This window comes from Ooceraea biroi, chromosome 7, assembly GCF_003672135.1.
Source record: "Ooceraea biroi isolate clonal line C1 chromosome 7, Obir_v5.4, whole genome shotgun sequence".
Taxonomy (NCBI): Eukaryota; Metazoa; Arthropoda; class Insecta; order Hymenoptera; family Formicidae; genus Ooceraea; species Ooceraea biroi.
The window spans coordinates 15,122,103-15,141,648 of record NC_039512.1 but is presented as its reverse complement, the minus strand read 5'-3'; the positions used below and the strand labels follow the sequence as shown (position 1 = coordinate 15,141,648).

The 19,546-nt window shown below is 43.1% G+C and overlaps 3 protein-coding genes across 4 annotated transcripts in view; 1 reads left to right on the top strand and 2 right to left on the bottom strand.

The window, feature by feature from the left end:
- The window catches only part of LOC105288005, a 32,940-nt gene extending 21,903 nt beyond the window's left edge, over positions 1-11,037 (top strand). For both annotated transcript variants that reach the window (XM_026970928.1, XM_026970929.1), the window contains exons 7-9: positions 5,396-5,584; positions 8,317-8,401; positions 9,878-11,037. In XM_026970928.1, the coding sequence (XP_026826729.1) occupies positions 5,396-5,584; positions 8,317-8,401; positions 9,878-9,953 (350 nt within the window). In that variant the 3' untranslated portion in view covers positions 9,954-11,037. The remainder of the gene's footprint in view (positions 1-5,395; positions 5,585-8,316; positions 8,402-9,877) is intronic.
- LOC105287998 lies at positions 8,408-9,860 on the bottom strand. The gene is made up of 2 exons (XM_011353921.2): positions 9,466-9,860; positions 8,408-9,048 (listed from the first exon to the last, which is right to left on the bottom strand). Exons 1-2 carry the CDS (start codon positions 9,694-9,696, stop codon positions 8,905-8,907), a joined length of 375 nt encoding a protein of 124 aa, XP_011352223.1. The 5' UTR covers positions 9,697-9,860; the 3' UTR covers positions 8,408-8,904.
- Positions 10,626-19,429, bottom strand: LOC105288014 (HEAT repeat-containing protein 1). Its single transcript, XM_011353956.3, has 9 exons — positions 19,287-19,429; positions 18,571-19,014; positions 17,974-18,340; positions 14,500-17,808; positions 13,467-14,144; positions 13,053-13,370; positions 12,327-12,772; positions 11,489-11,939; positions 10,626-11,295 (listed from the first exon to the last, which is right to left on the bottom strand). Exons 2-9 carry the CDS (start codon positions 19,005-19,007, stop codon positions 11,125-11,127), a joined length of 6,177 nt encoding a protein of 2,058 aa, XP_011352258.2. The 5' UTR covers positions 19,008-19,014; positions 19,287-19,429; the 3' UTR covers positions 10,626-11,124.
- Between the last annotated feature and the right edge of the window lie 117 nt (positions 19,430-19,546).

Sequence of the window (19,546 nt, the reverse complement as noted above, 5' to 3'; positions counted from 1 at the left end):
TGTTGAGGAATATAATTGCTCCAAGAGTACATAATATCTAGCTTGCCATCTCCATTGTCGAGAATTTATTATCTCTTTATCGTTTGATGTTCATCATATCTTTTTTTATATAATCATATAATTTTTATATAGATAATTATCTCATTATCATCCCTAAAACACAGTTTTATCGATCTTATGATTTCACTATCGCGTGATCTGCTTAGCGAAAGAAATCGCACTCGTGAGCGGCGCGTGCTCCGCTCGTGGAAGAAAAACATCGTGCAAGGGGGCAGGGGAAGTAGGGGCACCATGGGGCACCGATAATCCGACGACCCGTGACTTGAATCAGCGCCATCGAAATCTTCCCACATTCGGTGGCGCGATAACGCGCATCGTACGATGATTGCTCCTTTCACCTCCCGTTACAAGTTATCGCGTTCATTCTTGCATTTCTTTTTTCTCCTTCCGTTTTCTTTGCGATCGTACGACGGAAATTACTCGCTGGGGTATCATACCGTCGTCTCGTGCGCGTCCGCTCGCTCGCACATGTCAGGCGCGACTGAATGAGGAATCGTACACGCGAGATGCGCCGATTAATTGCGCCAATTATCACGTGACCCATGCGATCTTCGTCGCTGACTGACGATGAGAAGGATGATGAGATTTTAAAAAGCGGAAAGGTTGAACGCGGGTCTCGCGATACGATGCGTGTTATCTACGAGTACTTTAAATTGTAAATGTAAATTGCATTCGCGAGCGTATAAATAGCTCCGAACGAATTATGCCGATTAGAGTCTCGATGATTTTCATCACGCTTGTGTGTTTTATTGCATCTGCTTGCACATTTTTCCGTTCAAGCGCGGGGCTACACGAGTCGAGGTAACGAGATTCAATTTGAGTTCTTTTTTGTGAAATTATTGGGCGTCCTGCTTTTTTTATAAGACAACAGGGGACTAATTTTTAGATAATCAGAGCAAATGTCGGCTAGTCCCGTTCGAAGCATGCGAAAATATTGTGACAGCTATTTCACCTTTCAACGGAGATGCGTTTATCACGGAATAATAATCGACAATCGCTGAATTGGTAATTCGGTTTCGTTAGGCACTGAACCGCGCCCACTTTTCATTTCGTAGTCATTATTAAATAATCAGCTTCGCTCGATTCGCTCAGCAAAGAATTTTGAAATTACGTTGGCGAACGAGACGATTTAACAAAATGGCTTAAATTTTATTATGCATTATTTATTATAATCCGTATTTTAATTGTGAAGAGTATTCCTAGAAAACGGTTAAGAAGTTTCATTAATTAAAAGCGACCGCTATAACTTATTAAAAAAGATCAAGTTTGGGGATAATATGAGAGAACATGCAGGGAACGTCAATAATGGAGAAAAAGATGCGGTTTTCTCGTGAATTTTGCATGAGTAATTAAATTTTCATAAACCGCGATACACCACACACACATACACATACGTATACACGTAACTGCCTTAGCGGATTATTTAGTGGGTGAATTAATTGGGTCACGAGGTTTCGACGGAGCGGCCATTATTTAATATTCAATTACGTAATGCATTTAACCACAAACCCTGAAATAACAAGGCTGTAGAGATAAAGGAAAAAATTCGTATTTCGCGAAGACGCGAGATATTCGAGATTAGCGCAAGATATTTTCGGGCTTTTCTAGATAACCAGATAAACTCGTGGAATTTATAGGAGCGCGATGGAAATTTTTGCAGCTGCATTCGCGTTTCGCGAGTTCTCGAAATTATCTCCCCTTATCGTGGCGCACCGGTCGCGTTATAATTACTCCGGAATTCAAGCGTTCACTTCTGCTTGGACAAATACGCAAATGCACCGGGTGTTCCCGAATCACCAGCTGTCCTTCCTTTTCGGTTGAATTTCAGCAAGCTGTCGATGTGCAATAACTCGCAAAATCGATGACAAAAAATAAGAAGCGTTACTATCGCGAGAATTGAGCTTCAAGAAAAGAAGCAAGATATTTATTCCTTAATCGATCACACAAGAAAAAAAAACAGCAAATGGATTTCCAAAATACTAGAAAAATTCCATTCGCTATTTTTATTTGATGATATTCAAATTAGGAAAATTAAAAAATTAATACTAAATATCATCAAAATAAATTCTAATAAATTTCTAATCTATTCGCTGTGTTTCTTCCGCGCGTTGCACAGTTGAATTCCACTTCAATATGCTACGCAATTGAAGCTTTGATCGCCACAGCAATCCTCTTAGAAATCAGCAAACGATGATAGCTGACAGTTTCCTCCGGCCGTTTTTGTCACCGCAGCATTATCTCGGAGTTAATGAAAGAAAGCTGCGGTTACGAGGCCATCCGGTGATATCGGAACACACTGTAGTACACGCGCGAGTATTTATAATGATCGCACAGCGTTTGCTCGCGAGTAGCGTGGCGACGTTGAGCCGAAGAAAGCGTCGTTTCTTGGCCGAGTGGAAATCAGTTCCAAAGGAGGAGTATTGCCGGCAGATATTCTCGAGAAATCGCACGAATTCTGGTGGATTCAATCGAGCCTCGGTAAATATTAGCGCAACTAGAATCGTCCGCTTTGCGCTCAACACATTGCCCGCGCACGCGCGAGTTCGGAAAAATTGAGACTTGAGCGGAAAATATCTCGGAAATTGAATGAAAATCGAGAGCTACAGTTTTTGTGCATGCTGATGAACGCAATGGCGCCGCCTGATCGTGGAAAAGGTCGGGGGGTAAACATTTGAAGCTCGTCCGCGGAATTTGCACACGGAGGTAATTTTTGCGGCGCGACGAAATGTAAACGCGCCGATAAATTTTATGAAAATAGAAAACAGCAGAATCGGTTAATGCACCGAATCGATTCCGGGTTGAAAAAAATTCAACAACAAATCCCTCCTTTTTAACTCCTCTCTTTCTCTTTTGTATACCCAATTTCGAATATTCCGAATCAACCAGATTCCAGATAATTAATTAGAATAGTTAAAATTCAGATAATCCAGATAACGTAATTAATGTTTGATGAATATCTGCTGTTGCATGAACCATTTCGCGAATTCCGAACTTGTTACACAAGATTCCCAGAAACCATACTAAATCCTCAATAATGCACAACAAGCATTAGGCATCCCTCGCAAACTTGTCCAAATGAACAAGTGAAATTTCCCCTTGGAGAATCCCTCAACAAGCGAGTCGCAATGAGTTGTATAATTGTATGCAATCCGCCTAATATTGCTCACGTATTACATTTTATACGTTACGTGTCGCTCTTATCGAGAAAATAACTTGCGCAAGGTTTCGACAGTGCTCGAGGAGCTCACTCTATTTTGCGCGCGTTATTTTTCCGTTGCGGGGCAGGCCAGAAGCTCGAGAATTTCATGTGCAATTTCGCCATGTCGCCGCGGCGAACGAGGATAAATCGCGACTCGCGTTTCACGGTAACGGTAACGCGGTGACGTTAACGTTAACGTTAACGTCGGCAGCAGGGAGAGAAAAAGCGCCCGCTCCCTCCGGGCTAACAACGAACGCGCGTGTCGTAAACGTGTTTTACGACGGATGCGGGTCGACTCGATCTTCCGATACCAGCCTCTCGAGAGATCGAGAAGAGGAAAAAGCAGCGTGCTCCGGAATCGCCAAGATATAACGGTACATGATATGTGTATCCGCGGCATCGTCTTCGCGAGGATTCATTGCGGGGATTCATCGAACCCGCGATTCCGCGGTTCGAAACACGGCTTAATGAAACGTAAGTGCACGTTGCGACTAATTGCGAGCCCGTTGAGGTGCATGCAATTGAGAAGCCGCTAGAGTTTCTCCCCGGTTTCCGTTCAGTAATATTGGGTTTGGGCCTCGCCTCAAGCCTTGGCAAGTCTTGGCAAGCCTTGACAAGTCTCTCGGGCAACAGAGTTTGCAAGCGCTTGGAGAACGTTAGAGAATGCGTAATTTCTCGTTTCCAAATTGATCTTTAAATTAGAATATTTTATATCTATATTTTAGAATCTATATTTTCTTATTTTGTATACGAGTACCAAAAATATTGTTTCACTTCGTCGATCGTAATTTTTCGCTATTTTCTGCAAGAGGTTCGATACTATTTTATCCAGAACGTACATTTTTCGATAATATTATTTCCCGTATTACTTCGTTATCAAATCTCTTTTTATTTTGTCGACTCTATAATATAATACAGCGCGCTCTATCGTGCACAAAGATCAAATATCATTTCGAGTTGCGCCGATATCAGAAACGGCACACATGGATTGTATACGGACACATTTGTCCCATTTATGCTCGATATCACAACAGGATAACTGCATTCAGTAACCCGGAATAAATCCGTAGCTAGGTAACGAACACAGACGGAGACGGAAATATATGCGGAGAATAAAAAACGCGCAAAGATATTCTCGAAGGTGACTCGAGGGTGACAACGTGCACGGACATCCTCTCAGAAATCGTCGGCAGCAACCCTATCGATCCGCTGATAGAGCACCCTTACGCAGGCCAATCGCTCGCTTATTCCTCCCCTTGACCGCAGGGTGGATCGTCGTGGTCGATACGCGGAGCTGCTGGCTTTTCAGCGGCGCGATTATACTTGCATCGAGAATCCGCGATACCATCGATACACCAATACCATCGATACACCGGGGGTTTATTGCCCTGTCGCGCGTATCCGGATTACGTCGGGCGTGCAACATTATCCCGAACCTATCGGCAACATTGATCGCTCCGTGACTATGGTCGTATTACGAAATTTACATTTCAACACCGTATCGGAATATTACTCGATAAAGTGCTAAATTCATTACACCGTGCCGCTTTTATCTTCACCGCGAATGGAATACGTCTATATAAAGGGGATAGCGAACAGACGTCAGAGATCGAAGAATTTGCACATTTTTATTGGATATGTGTATAGCACGTTGTTTCTGAGACTTGATGAGCTGACAAAATAACAAACCTCGAGTAAGACTTTCGAATAAATTGAGTAATTAACAAAACTAATGCAATATAGCTATGTTACAGCTTCGACTTTTTCATGTTACAATTCTTGTCTTTCAATGTTCCGTATTACTGATGCTTTTTGGACGCCATGTATATATATTAATGAATTTATTCGAAAGCTCTAATTGCATTTTGATACCTACATTTGTTTCGTCGCGTCTCAAAACCGTCGCGCTAGATTTTGATTACAGAAGACCCTATCTACGTTGATATAATTCGAGATTAACACACAACAATAGAACGAAAGCTTAAATTATCGTGAAAAGGTTCCTCCTCCCGCATCAAAAAATTACAATTTGAAGAATTCATATCAGACACATCGTACCCCCAGACGACATAGGCGACTGTAGACGACCTTGCTCTACTAGAGCGATCGATTGTTAAATCATATCTATATTTACAGCCACATCAGCGGTGATCCTGAAGACTGAGAACGAGCATCACCACCTGGCAAGTTTGTCCGGGGACAATATCCTTGGTGCGGGGGTGAGAATAGGACGTGGCGAGGACGCAGTCGCGAGTGGCAGCAGCAGCAACCCCATTATGGATTCGGCGCAATCGTCCATGATGAAGCAAGCGGACTACGTCGTAGGTCAGTGAACTGAACGACCAATTTTTCTTATTGCGTTTCCGGTTTCCTCGATTCCGACAATCCGTTGTCGCTTGACGGTGATCGATCGATCCGATTGAAGCTCGCGTTATCGGTCGCACCCGTGTTATCGTGAACGATCGCGAGTGTCGCGATTTGATCGGGAGTGATTCGTGAGCAAGCACGATCTTGCCGCACGTGAAATGGAGTTCTCGGAGTGCGCGTTCAGATGATTTTTATGTGGCGATTCTAGATTAGCTTCTATGAGCGGAACGAAATTCGTTAGACTTGAATGGCGTTCCTGCTATCATTTGTTGAAATATAATTCCCGCCATTAAAGAAAGAGGATATTATAAAATCCGAGAATTTTGGTTATTAGGAAATGAAGATATAGTGAGACGCTTGGCACACGAAACTCACGAAGCTCACGTTTCAAAGAAAACGCTGGTCTTGCATTTTTCCATCCACGGATGAGCTTTTAAAGACGCGTTTTGTTGAATCGACATTACTCGTGGCGAGATGTACATACTCAACTTAAAGACTCGAATTATCAACAACATCGTCGTGAATATTATCTCGCTAGGAAACGAGCAATTTCCCGTGCAAGCGACGATAAGATAAAGTGAAGAGGAAATTTTGCCTAATTGCGAGTGCAAAGTCTATTTCTGTTATGAAAACGCGTCAGGATGGATTTCGGATTTCCGGATTGTTTATTTAAGAACTCGACTTGCTTGAGGAAGTCCAGTTGGCGTCTGAGCGACGTCCGGCGACACGATAAGACGCGCTCTTCGTAATTGTGAAACAATTCGTGACCGTTGCTGTTGTTGCTCGTACGATTTTATCGCGAATCTGGCTATGTTTGGCACGCAACGCGATTACGCTCTCTGTTTGATTTGGAGTCGATGACTCCGTGTTTGTCGTAAGATGTTTGTCACAACTTGAAGAGTAGAGGAGAAATTTCAAGAGGCAGAAAACAGTCGTAGCTTTGAATCGTAAGCAAAACTATGAAATATAAAATGTATTTCGTCGTACATATTTGCCATTGTCAAAATTAAATTGCCGAGAATTTAATATCGAGACATAAAATAATCATTGATACTTGAATATACAAAAGTTAATTAACATGTCATGTTACATAATTGTTTCTGTCACCTCGAGCTATCGAATTTTTAATGGCGAGCCTTGAATTATAGATAGCGACGGTAAACGAACTCAGCTGTTCGTATCTAATCATATTTCTTAATCATGTTGCGAAACGTGTAACGCAAAAGCTGAGAAAATCACAGCAGTAAAATCATTTAAATGATTGTTGAACAATTCAATTTCTTTTAATAAATTCCATATCAAATCGTGGACATGTAACATCGAGCCTGTTTGCTTCGAGAATGGAAATTGCATTCGCAATTTAATAATCTTTTTCACGTTTGCATTACACAATATTATACGTCAATCTTTCTTCAGATGTTTCTTTTTGCACTGACGCTATAAACACTGTCCTCAAACATAAATATCAAGTAGTAATCTTCTGCAAACGCTCGTGCATATCTCAAGAAAACCGAATCGATCGAGTATCAAACTCGGCAAACAGTACTTTTAAAAATGTCAAAAATATGTCAAACAGTATTATCTACAGCAGCACTTTTACGACATCGCAGAATGCATTCCGGGATCTCTGATCCAGAAATAGACGCGACACCGAGTATATTATTCGCGGACAATATTTACTTGCGAGTCGATTAACGCAGCGTCTCGCATTTAGCATAAGATACGAGCGTACCGAGTTAACAACTACGTGACAAAAGTGTCGAATTATAAATCGGCACAGGCGCGGCTGTGCAAGTTGAAAGAAACTTCGCGCGTGCGGTCAGTTACTCGCCGTAGCGTCCAAAGTTCAGTATGCCACGCGGTATGGTGACGACGTTCGAGAGCAAGAGAGAGAGAGAGAGAGATGACGTGAGATCCGAGGCTAATGATGAGCCGCCCGCGCGATTGCATTGTTATCAGCAACGCATCTTGTGCCTTATCGAAATACACGCTCCTCGTATCTGATTTTCATGGATCTTTGCACGTATGCAAAATCACGCTTTTTATTGCCACTGCAGAATTAAATTATGATTAAGTTTGAATATGTATTAAATATGTATTAAATATGTATTCGATAACGCGCGTTACATATGCATATTATCTTCATAAAAAAAAACCTATGAAAATGTAATCGAATATTTTATTACGAAACGACAATTTTGTTTTTACTATTATCATCTAGCTCTAGCTGAACGCGTTTTACTGTCGACGTGTTGTGATAATCAAGATAATCGAAAAAAATCTGATTCGTATCACAGCGTGGATTTATCCGGGCATCGGTATAAACATTTTCCAATCGGGAAACATGTCCCCGTATCATCAAAACATGTTATCGAAAAATATAAATCTAGCAGCTCTAACTTTGTCGTGTCGTGTCGTGTCAGATTTTAAATGAAAAATTGTTCGGATTGTACGAATGTTTTATAAACCGCAGATGTGCGCAGATATTTCATCGAACTGTTCAAGTTGTTATTTTGCCGGCACGGTTCTCAGGCGACCGATGATTTTATTAACGTTTGCGATGCTGACAGCAATTCCTTGATGCGAGAGGTTCCGAACGCGCGCGATCAAAGTGTACGACCAAATTGAATCAGCGCGATGACACAGCACGTTAGCCAATCGATACTAATCAAATCTGGATTATGTTACAGACGTCGTGCTGCCAACGGTCCTAATTGCTTTGCTGTTCGTCGGCAACGCGATCATCGTTTATATCATCTTCCAGTATAGAAAGAGGTAAGTGAACTCATCAGATGCGCTCTATTGAAATATTTGCTAAATATAGATCGATTACGTGAGACGTGGTAACCGAGAGCGAGAGTATATTCTTGGACGTATCTAATAGATTTCGATCATTTGATTAAAAAACAATAATCATTATTAGTGACGTGATTAATTAGATAGAATGACAATTTATGAGGATTTATGAAAATAATTGCAGGAGGATGTATCTTCAATTTTAAAATATATAAAAATAACGTGTTGCCTTTTTTCGTGAGATAATGTATGTAAAGTTTTTTCTTCTATTTATAAAAAAAATTTCTGCGAAGAGAAACAGTTTTTATCACAAATCTCACGTCACATCGTGTATCAGATTATATAATAATATTATATTACAAAATTATACATTTACTTCACGCACGCGCGTGTTTGCAAGTGCAAAATTTCATTCCATTTCGAAGATATAAAATTATTATCTTTCGTAACGAGGTTGCAAATTAGATAATATTACAACCCAATTACTTGTAAAACCACAATACGCACTTACCCAACGACGCGACGGGCTTTCGTTGTACTTTGGCGGGAGATTGGCGTCGTGAAACGTTCGAAGAAGAGTCCTTCATCAATTTCCGGGGCAGGAAGATAGAATAGTCACCAAAACACTGAAACAAGAATGCCGGGGTGCACAATAATGATCGACATTACGCGACGTTTATGTCGAATGGTTGACGTTCGTCGCGAGACGCGTCGCGAGACTCCTTCGCGCGCGGTATTTTCGACCTCGGATGGCAAAACTCGCGAAAAATGCGGAAAGATACGTGAATGACGACGGCACCGCGATGCTTTTCATTACTGATCGCAAATTCGGAAGTTAACACACAATATAGCGTTTCGCGGAGTATTTCGAAGTATTTCGGAAGGGTTATGACGAACCGTTGCAATGTTCAAGTCGGTGCAAGCCACTCTTCGATGAAACAATAGCGACGCGAGAGATTCGCGAAGAGACGTCGCGATATTGAGATGCGATCGTTCCAAAATCGTGACATCGATTTCTAATAACGATGGCATACGATACTTACCTTACAATGAACACTTTGTGAGACTTCCAAGACGATTCTGCGCTCGCGAAATCCATCTTTCGGCGATAACGAGCGCGAGAACACGGAGCAGCTCAATTGCTCTTTGCATCCGGTCCGGTAACTGACCGCGAATTTGAAATTATCGAAGGACAATATGGCGGATCTCGAAATATCGATACTATCGATGCAGACGGCTAACTTATCGCTTATATTTATGCATACAAATTTCATTACGAATTTTACAAAATTACACCGAGAAAATGCGAGACACAGACTACTTTTGTCATTTTTGTCGAGCCACGTGAGATAACAGATCCTGAAAAATAATACATAATAATAAATATAATAATAAACATAATAATAAAATATTAAAAGTAACGTTAATATATTAATATATTACTTTGCATTTCAGAAAACTCCCAGCCGCGACACACGCCGAGGAGGTAGCTCTTCGGGGCCCCGTCGACTTGCCTGAGGGTCACGTGTGACTCCAGGGGCCCAGGCTAATCGCGCACGTGGCCAACGGTACTAGCGGTAAATCATCGATGTCCACGTGGGAGTCGGAAGCCGTCGCGGAGATGACGCCGCCGCAGGTCCAGACCTGGAGGGACGTCGAGGCCCTCGCGACGATTCCGTGCAATTAGCTGAAGAGCCTCGAGATGCAGCGCAAGATGGACACAAGAGCGGCCTTCGAGGCCGCGATGCGCGTCGACGTTTGTTCTCCAGCACGCATTTAGCGCAAAACGTGGCTGTCCGAGGGTTCCGCGATGATTCACCAATCCGTAGAAAGAAAAAGAAACAAAAAGAAAGTAAATTAAAACTCAAAATCAGGCTTGAATTGCACTTGGCCTGAAACAGGTGACGAATGTTGAATTTGATTTTCTCTTTTTGTTTTGTTTAAACTTTAAATATTCAACTTGGCTGAATTTCGCATCTCCATCGAGTTTGAACGTCAAAGCTGTTTGAAGAAGCTTTCCACGATGCGGACGGCCACTTTGAGGGCAAAATGCGCTGCTGAGACTTGAGGCCCAGTGTTCCCAGAAAGGGTTCCGCGCATGAACGGACTTGTATCGACTCGATAGTGTGTAAACTCGCGAGCCTAATTATAGTAATGACCCTACGTACACGCACTTACGTTACTCTCTGTATTATAATGTAAGGAAATAATATATTCTATATTTCGTCCAGATTGTGGATAAGTTAAAAATAAACCAACGTTTTCTTAGTAGCCGCTTGCGCGTCTGTTCTCGATTACTTTTTTATTTAGTGAAGCTGATTCTTTGACTCGATAATCCCAAAGAAATGTATCGGTTAGTTCGATATTTGTTATATATTCATTTCTAAAGGTCTTAAAGAAAGACAAAGTTCATTTTTTTTCAACTCACCTATTACATTAATTTTTAATTTTATCATTCGCATTACTTTTAATTTATTTTCTATGCGTTTTACGGACTATTTTCGCAGATTGTTAATAAAACACAAGAAAATTATATAAAAATATAAAGAAAATAAAAAAAATGTAACTTAACTGTAGTTTTATGTCACAAAAGTTGTAAGTAAAACTACTTATTTTGAAGAAATTGATACTTGTCACAAAACTTTTATTAAAATACCTATTTACAATATTTACATATCTGAATCAAAGAAATTTCAGATAAATTAGAAATATTTTTGCAAAGGCTCTCCCAAAATCTCTTCCAGAGTGCGAACAGCGTTCTGCGCGCACTTTTCGGTCGCTTCGTCTTCGTCCTCCAACAATTCTGCTAGGAATGGCACGGTTTCTGGCAACAGCGGCATGAAATCTTCGCCCAGTTTCCTCGCAATTTCCACCTGAATCGCAATAACAATTGCTCAAGATAAATGCGAATTATAAAAAAATGAAAAAAAAAACACAAATTAAGGCTTGAAGCCAAAATAGCTGAAAAATTAATTCTTCGTTAAGCAATCTCGGTCGAAAATCAATGAAATCGTGTCACGTCATCATCCAAGTGCTACAACTATATAGGATCACATCCAATCTTACTAATGCGTTCAGCGCAGTGCTCCTGACGTAAGGCTTCGCGTGTCTAGTCTTCAGCAATATCTGGTAAACCAGCTGCTTGTGCAACGAGTCATCAGGGATCGCGCTGACGAAGGAGGCTATGCAGGGCACGATCAAGCGGTTGGCACGAGCTTCGTACTCCTCACGCGTGCCTATCGTGTTCTCCACCTGGTCGACTATCGGTTGCGCGAGGATCTCGAATCGGTCCTGACTGACGAAGTTGTGCGCGTCGTAGCCGAACACTCGATGGAGCGTCAGCAGAATCGCCTCCACCAGTTCGATTTTACTCCACTCGTCGGGCAGTGTCAGTTCCTGCGGCGCGTCCGTGGCGAGCAGGTTGTTGCTGCTCAGCAACGACGCCGCGTGCTTCAGGAAGCGTCCGGCAAACAGGACGAACAAGGACTTCAAGCACTCCGCTATGTTCGCTGATAGTCTGAGAAGAGAAATAAAACAATCGTAAATATTAGAAAAAATTATGCTACTTTTAATGCATTTTGATTAAATGTTGTTACCCCTCGCTCGGATAATTTCTCGAATGAACGTGATTAATTTAATTTGTACTATTTTATTGTATTAATATTAATCTCATTGAAATATACATGCCTGTCCTCAGCTATTGTCAATTAATCCCCAAATCAATTCACAGTTAATATTCAATTTAGTATAAACCGCTAATCGCTCAATCATTATCACGATCATTAATTATTTTTTAATGTGATTTACAGTATTAATATATCCAGTAATGATTGAATTAATTAAACGGTTGATTAAAATTATATAGAAAGCAACAATCTCTTCGCAGTTATCTGATTATTCATACCTGTAGAATGTTATATTGCGCTGCTTGTACTGCGGATTGCTCACTGCCCAATCGTACAATCTGTCATATAGTGGCTTGAAAGTCGCCTCGCTCAACTTAAGTACCAACGCTACCAGTGCCTTGCTGGCACTCTCTTCCACCGCGACGATGTCCTTCAAGGTATCCCTTTCGTCATCGCCCTCCATATCATTCTCGATGTCCTCGCGGAACTGGAGAACCTCAAGGAAGAACTTGGCAAGATTGTCAATCTCTACTTTCAAGTCTGCCGGCTGGACGTTGTCGAAGGACTCGGCCAGCACGCTCATCAATGACGGTATACACTGGTAAAACTTCTTACTCAACAGGGTCTGGTAAGTCCTGTTGGCGGCCGGTAGCAGCACACGCAGGGGTATACTGTTGGACAACTTTTGCGTGGTCGTCTTCAGCCGCGAAACCACCACGCCGATCTACACAAATTTTGGGAAATAAACTTTGAAATTATATTTTATTTATTTATATATAATTATATTATAGAAAATAAATTTAAATATGCGTTATTACTAATTGATTGATTGGAATGATTGAAAATATTGTTAGCATAAAAATAAGAAACAATCTTTATTTTTAAAAAAATATTGCAAGAAAGGGAGATTCTCTTCGCAAGGAATGTCCGCAGAGAATGTTATTAATCAATCGATTGTAATATAACAAATGTTTTATTCTCGCAAAGAGTAAGACGATAAATACCTTAGGGTGCTCCGTGTCGGTGTACAGTGAATTTAATCTGGTCAATTCGAACAAGAGCTGGTCCAGATAGAGCGACAAGAAATTTCCCATGGACTCTACTATCTTCTGCAATGCACTCACGATACTGATGACTGTCACATCCGGCACAGGCTGGTGGCAGTGGCTGCTCAACAACTTCAAGATCGCCGGCACGAATTTGTTTAACGAGTGCAGAGCGTATGTTTTCATGGAGCTGCATAGTTCTGCGACGCATAAAGCCGCACTGGCCAGCACTGGACCCTCTTTCGATCGTAGCAGCTCCGTTGTCATGTCCAAAATCTGTGAAAAATAGACAATATTTAATCCTATATACACACAAAATTCTTGTGAAACAATAATTTGTTATATCGCAAATATCGTGTCAATGTATCGTACCGGTTTGAAAACGATAGAATGATTAGTCGCCAGCAGCTTCGCCAGCAGCTTCAGGGATATCAGCACTGTCTGCTGAACGATCTCTTCCTCCTGCGTCTCAGTCTTCTTCTGGACGTCGATAAAGTCCATTAGGGATTCGATCAGGCTCAGAAGATCGACGTGATCTTCCTCGTTGAATTTTTTCTGGAGCAACCGCGCGTTCAGCAGCTCCAGCGCCTTCTTTCTCACGGACAACAGCTCGTGCTTCATCAGGTTCTTGATGCTCCTCAGGAACTGCACATTCGGCAGTAAATTGTTCACCAGGTCCAGCACGTCATAAAGATGGTGCAGCAACACCTTCCAATACTTGGCGCTCGGTTTGTTCTGATGCTGATCAGCGGTCCTCGAAGTGGTCTGGATCAGCAGGATCAGCTCGATTGCAAAACGGTTGCAGTGCTCGTTCATCTCGCTTGCCTCATCCTGGTTCAGCAGGGCCACGCGATTGATGAAATCTTGGGATGATAACAGACCACTCATCAACTGCATGGCTGTTATCTTATAGTGTCGCAAGCTCTTCGGCGTAGACTTGGTCACGTCGTAAATGTGCTTGTACGGAAACTTCATTGCTGCTCTTCTGCCTTGCTCGTCTTCAATGTCAATGGGCAGAACTTTGATGAACTCGGCCAGCTTCACGCAAATCTGCAAGATCGGAGAAGAATCTTCTATTTTATTCTCGAGTACAGTTTTCAGTATTCTTTGTAAATTGGGAATTGTTATAAATTATTTACTTAATGAAATTCTGATTCAGTCAAGTCCGCCAAGTAATTTGATTAACGTACAAAATTATTCAGTATCTTCTAATAGTTTATCTCTGAATCTAATTTTATTGAACGAAGAATACATAATCATGATAGAAATAATTATCTCTCTTATTATTTCTTTATATAAAAATATTTATGCTATTATTAGCCCTCTCCAAATCTCATTTCTTTTATTAAATTCTTGGAAAATTATTATATCTTTTTGCCGAGAGACTTCATAAGAGAAAACTCACCTGAAGCAACCGCTGCGGTGAGAACTCCTGGGATACTTGAAGAGCAAAGTCCAACCACTGAGCCGGTTGTTCAATCTTCTGGCTCGCGATCTTCATCGCGTGACTCTCAAAAGTCAGCAGATAGTACAGATGAAGATGATTGTCGAGGAGTTGCAGCAACTTGATAAAGAGTGGCGTCCGCCTGTGCTCCGGAATGTGCGGCAGCGAGACGATGAAGGTCCTCAGCACCTCGCACGCGTGAGTCTCATCGTCGGTCGCGTTCACGATCGGTACCACCGTCTCTAGGGTTTTGGTAATAATCTGAATCGAATACGCGTCGTCCTGACGCACCACCGTACTGCCCATGAACGTGAAGATCGGCATGATGTTGAAGAGGGCTCGGCGCACGTCCGCTTGTTTCAGCAACTCCACTAGCACCAACAACGCGTGATGATGCGTCTGTGGATTGCGTGACGATCGGACGCATTTGGTGATGAGCGGGATCTGCAGATTGGCGTCACGCACCGGCAGACTCGTCATTAGACGGTGGATCGTCGACAGGATCAACTGGTTCGTGTACTCGACCGGGCTCTGCTCCTCGAGGCTCAGGCAGACGTTGAGTAAATCGAACAATATGCTGTACAGCAGCTCCTCGCGCTCGATGTTGTCAGCGCTCTGTACGAATTCCAGCAGCGTGACGCCGCGCTTCCACGCGCGGCTGTGCACCATCGCCGGATTGGCCACTCGGATCATGCTCTGCCGCCTCTTCTGTTTCTTCGCGCTGGCCGCCGTCTGCGTGCCCGCTGCGAGCTCCTCTTCCTGAGTCAGTTTCATCGTCTCCAGTTCCGACACGATGATCGTCGCGTCGATGTGGATCCGGCGGATCGTGCGACTCGCCGCGGAAATTACAGCGCTCATCTCGCAGTCGGTCACCACGTCCAGCAGCTTGGCGAAGATCCGCGATTGCAAGCCGCCGGCCTTCTTGAAGAACGTCTCATCGATCTGCTTCAGTAGCACCACACTCGGAGACGTTTGCTCGGTGAACTGTGTAATTGCTCGCGGCTCGTGCTCCAGGATGCTCTTCTCGAAGAGCGACCACACTTGCTCGTCGTTCAGGGCATCCACCGTGGTCGTGTTGAAGCGCTGCAGGATATTTCGCAATATGCTACCGGCTGATTGATTATTCCCGTCTTCCGCCAGCGTTTGCAGCAGCTGGAGACCCAGCGGTGCCAGTCGCTGAAGGATCTCGGTACTGTTGACGTGTATCAGAGCATCAAGAAGCTGTGATCTACGGTCCAACGGAACGTAGGACGTTATGTCCTGCTCCATCACCACGTCGAATAGTTGCTGCTGAGCCTGCTGCAGCTTCTTGCGCTGTTTCATTTGATGCGACACATCAGGATCGGGTGAAAGAAGGATGTACAGGCTCATCGAGAGCTGGTCAGGGTCTTGAAAGATCTCGCCGCTCCTCGTCGCCAGCTCTTGCAACAGCACGACAAACGGCTCCGCGCTCAAGTTAAAAGTGTGCGTCAATTTATTCAGGATCTCCAACGCGACCGCGCGGCAGTCGTTGTTACGGCGTGTCAACGCGAGCAACATGTTAGTCACGAAGTCTTGATCCTCGAACGCCCACTGAACCGAGTTGCACTGGTCCAGCAGCAGCGACGTAATCTGCAGACAGTGATAAGACGTCTGCACCTTGACCGGTTTGATATAGAACTGAGCGAGAAAGCGGATCAGGTCCTTCGCTGTGGCAAAGTGCAGCTGAAAGAAGATCTGCAGGCACCTGGAGTAGTGCTTTTTCCAGAGGTGATTGTCCATACCTTCAATAAACATCTCTATCAGCCTCAGAATAAGATTACTCCGCTCCGCGTTACCGTGGAAATCGAGTCGGGGCTCAGACTTGATGTTCAGTCGCCGGTGCACCATTTCCAGAACGTAGGTGCCCACCTGTAGCGGCAGGATGCCCTCGGATGTAAGGGCAAGCGCGGCCTGAATGTTGTTTCCAGTGATGTTGTTGCAATCCTCTAACAGCTCGACGCGCGAATACGTCTTGATCATCTCCGTGGCCATCTCGATGACGTCGCGCGCGACCTTGGCCGGCATTGAGCCTACCCGCACGCGGCACACTGAACCAAGGAGAATCATGTTGAAGAAGAGGGACGCCGCATCGCCGTGCGAGATCTGCTGCCGCATGGAGATGAGTATGTTCTCTGTAGGCGGCAGCAACTCACAGTCTAAGATGTTGTGAAAAGCGGCGTGAGATATCGTTTCGACGTTCACCCGATTGTACTTGCTAACGTCCTGCATCACCTTTTGCATGTACAGATTGTTTTTGGCAAATTTCGAAGAGAGCACCTCCGTGGCGATCTTCACGTCGTCGTTCGTAGCCGGGAACAGGTACGGCAGAGCCGTGATGAACACGCTGGTGTCATCGCTCTCTTCGCAGAGTTCTAGCAGAATCTTCAAGGCCGGTTTTGCCAGTGCCTTTCTCGACGCCGTGTGACACGTCGACAGCAGGATCAACAAGTCGTCCACCAGCGCGTCGGTAGGCAGCAAGCTGGTGAGCCTCTTCACGGGAAAGGAGAGCAAGGTTTTCACGACGTTCACATCATTATCGCGGAACCTGGCCTGCAGTGTGCTGGTCATTATGTCGCGGAAGCTCTCAGGTACGCTGACGTTCTCCTTGGCGAGCACTTCAAGAGCGATCGTTCGCTGCGCGGCACTAACGTGCATCACCTTGTCGAGGATCTCGACCGATTCCTGCGTATCTTTGGTACCGAACGGGCAGGAAGTGAGAAACTGTAGCGCTTGCTTCGACTTTTCATCATTCTCGCCGCGCTTCATCAGTTTTTTCAGATGCGCGTCGAATCTCTCCGGGTAGCTGCGCTCAAAGTTCTGATAGAATCGCGCGAGAAAGTCCTTCGCGACCTTAGGTATATCAGCTTTGAAAGACTCGGACGTTAGCATGCCCGACAAAATAGCGTCTATCGCAGCATCATCAAGTTTGACGCGCATCAAAAGATCATCTATCATATTCTGGACGCTGAAAGTATCCTCGACGTTCTCGGCGACTAGCTGGCAAGCCGTCCGAAAAAAAGACACGACGAATCGCGACGCGTTAGTGCCCGACGAGTGGACCTTGGCGGCTATCTCGACGAACCAGGTCAAATTGGACAATTGGAGGACCAGACTTCGCGGTACCAGGGTCAGTCGATTACTTGGAGCCTGGTAAAGATAGAGGAGCAAAACGACGGCTTCTTGCTGCAGATGCGTTTTCTTGAAGGTCTTCAGCAGCAACTTCTCCATGGTGTCGTCGTTAAACTTTACCTGCGATTTTCATAGTATCATCGAATCGTGAATTTCTATAGACATTTCTTTTTTGTTTTAATAATTACATTTTTACAAATTTACATAACTGAAAATAAACTTTCTAGATTTCAAAGAATTAATATTAACATTTTTACAATGCTGTAAAAATAATCTATAAAATACCTTAGTCATCGTTTTCGCGACGATCATGTAACTGCTGGCGGCAAAGTCGAGAATAGGGCTCTTCAGGCCGTGAAGAAGAGTCGGCAGGAAGTGGTTCACCTGAACCTCAGTGATGAGCGTTTGTTCAATCATGCCCATCACTGCAGTGGTGTAAAAAGCATACAAAGTGGTCAAGCAGGATGCCTGCTGATTAGAGTAGGCCTCTGTAGCGGATACCACGTGAGTGCAGAGCATCTTCAGGAAACCATTGTCTGTGCTCAAGCGATTAACAAGGGTTCCTGAGGCCAATGGCACGCCACGTTTCTGCAAGGGTGCCAGCCAGTGCCATTTGTCAGCTGCGTTCGAGAGATCCACCAGTTGTAGAGCTCTTTTACAAAAAAAATTTTAAAAAGTTTAATAAAACTTAATCTATAACCACTTTGTAAAAAGAATAGATAAATATATATTAAATTAAATAATAGATAAATAATAAATATTAATGTATGAAAAAACATTTCCCGAAATCAACGTGGAATTAATTCTGGAGACAATTACGATTAATTGTTTCTAAGGATCGAAATTATAATTTTGCATATCTCTCGTGGATATGATACACACCTAACAAACATACGAGTTTCATGATACGGCAGAATCAAAAGCATGAACTGGTCTCGGTTGTACTGATGAACGTGATATCTGTGCACCAGCCATTCCAGAGCTTTATGGGTAGCGTTCAGTAAAAAGTATGGTGACAACAGCAGCAGAAATTTTGTAATCTCTGCGTCCAATTTCTTGTTCACTGTCGCATCCTGAACCGCACGCTCAAAGCTCAGGGAACTTTGAGCGAACAAAGTCGTTTTGAAGTTGTCAAAGAGTACAGAGAGCTTCACCAACTCTTGTAGACCGCTCTGACCTATACTCAATACGGTGTCCCTGTCCAAATTCGCAGCTTCCTTCGGATCGAACAGTAAACTGGCCCGTTTTTTATCTTGCAATAATAAATCTGTCTGGGGAGTCCTGAGCTTTTTAAGCTGCGCTGCTAACGAGGTCGCCATTGTTAATCTACAATCAAATCGCAAACATAAATAATTACAAAATTTTGTTAGGAAGGACTTAAAGATTTATTAACAACTAACAATTTATTAAATATATCTGCATGAATTAGGACTATATGCGCTCTCTCTCTCTCTCTCTCTCTCAATAGAGGCATGTAAATTATGTAAAATCTTATCTAAAATAAATAAAATAATAAAAACTAAATAACCTAAGAAATCACTTCTAAAAAAAATTTTTTAGTGCATAGATTTAGACTAGGATTAGAAAATATTACTTACTAAATTTCGTTACTTTTATCACGATTGATTTGCTAAAAATTTGTACACACTTTATACATCAAATAGAATTTATTAAATATATTTACACTGCAGTTTTATGATAAGCACGTGCAATACGCGCGCGGCTCAACTTAACCTAGTCACAAAAGACTAGAGACAGGATGAGATCGCTCTTATTGGTTTTTCATTAATTGCGTTTGCAGCGCCACCTACATGGCCATACTCCCTAGAATCTACCTAAATAGTTCCCTACTAGTTAC

Excerpts from the sequence above, each read along its gene's own strand:
- LOC105287998 (XM_011353921.2), bottom strand. The coding sequence starts at position 9,696 with ATGAAATTTGTATGCATAAATATAAGCGATAAGTTAGCCGTCTGCATC. Across the intron at positions 9,049-9,465 it reads CACAAAGTGTTCATTGTAAG|TGTTTTGGTGACTATTCTAT; the intron begins GTAAGTATCGTA and ends TTCTTGTTTCAG.
- LOC105288014 (XM_011353956.3), bottom strand. The coding sequence starts at position 19,007 with ATGGCGACCTCGTTAGCAGCGCAGCTTAAAAAGCTCAGGACTCCCCAG. Across the intron at positions 18,341-18,570 it reads GAAACTCGTATGTTTGTTAG|AGCTCTACAACTGGTGGATC; the intron begins GTGTGTATCATA and ends TTTTTGTAAAAG. Across the intron at positions 11,296-11,488 it reads GCACTGCGCTGAACGCATTA|GTGGAAATTGCGAGGAAACT; the intron begins GTAAGATTGGAT and ends ATTGCGATTCAG.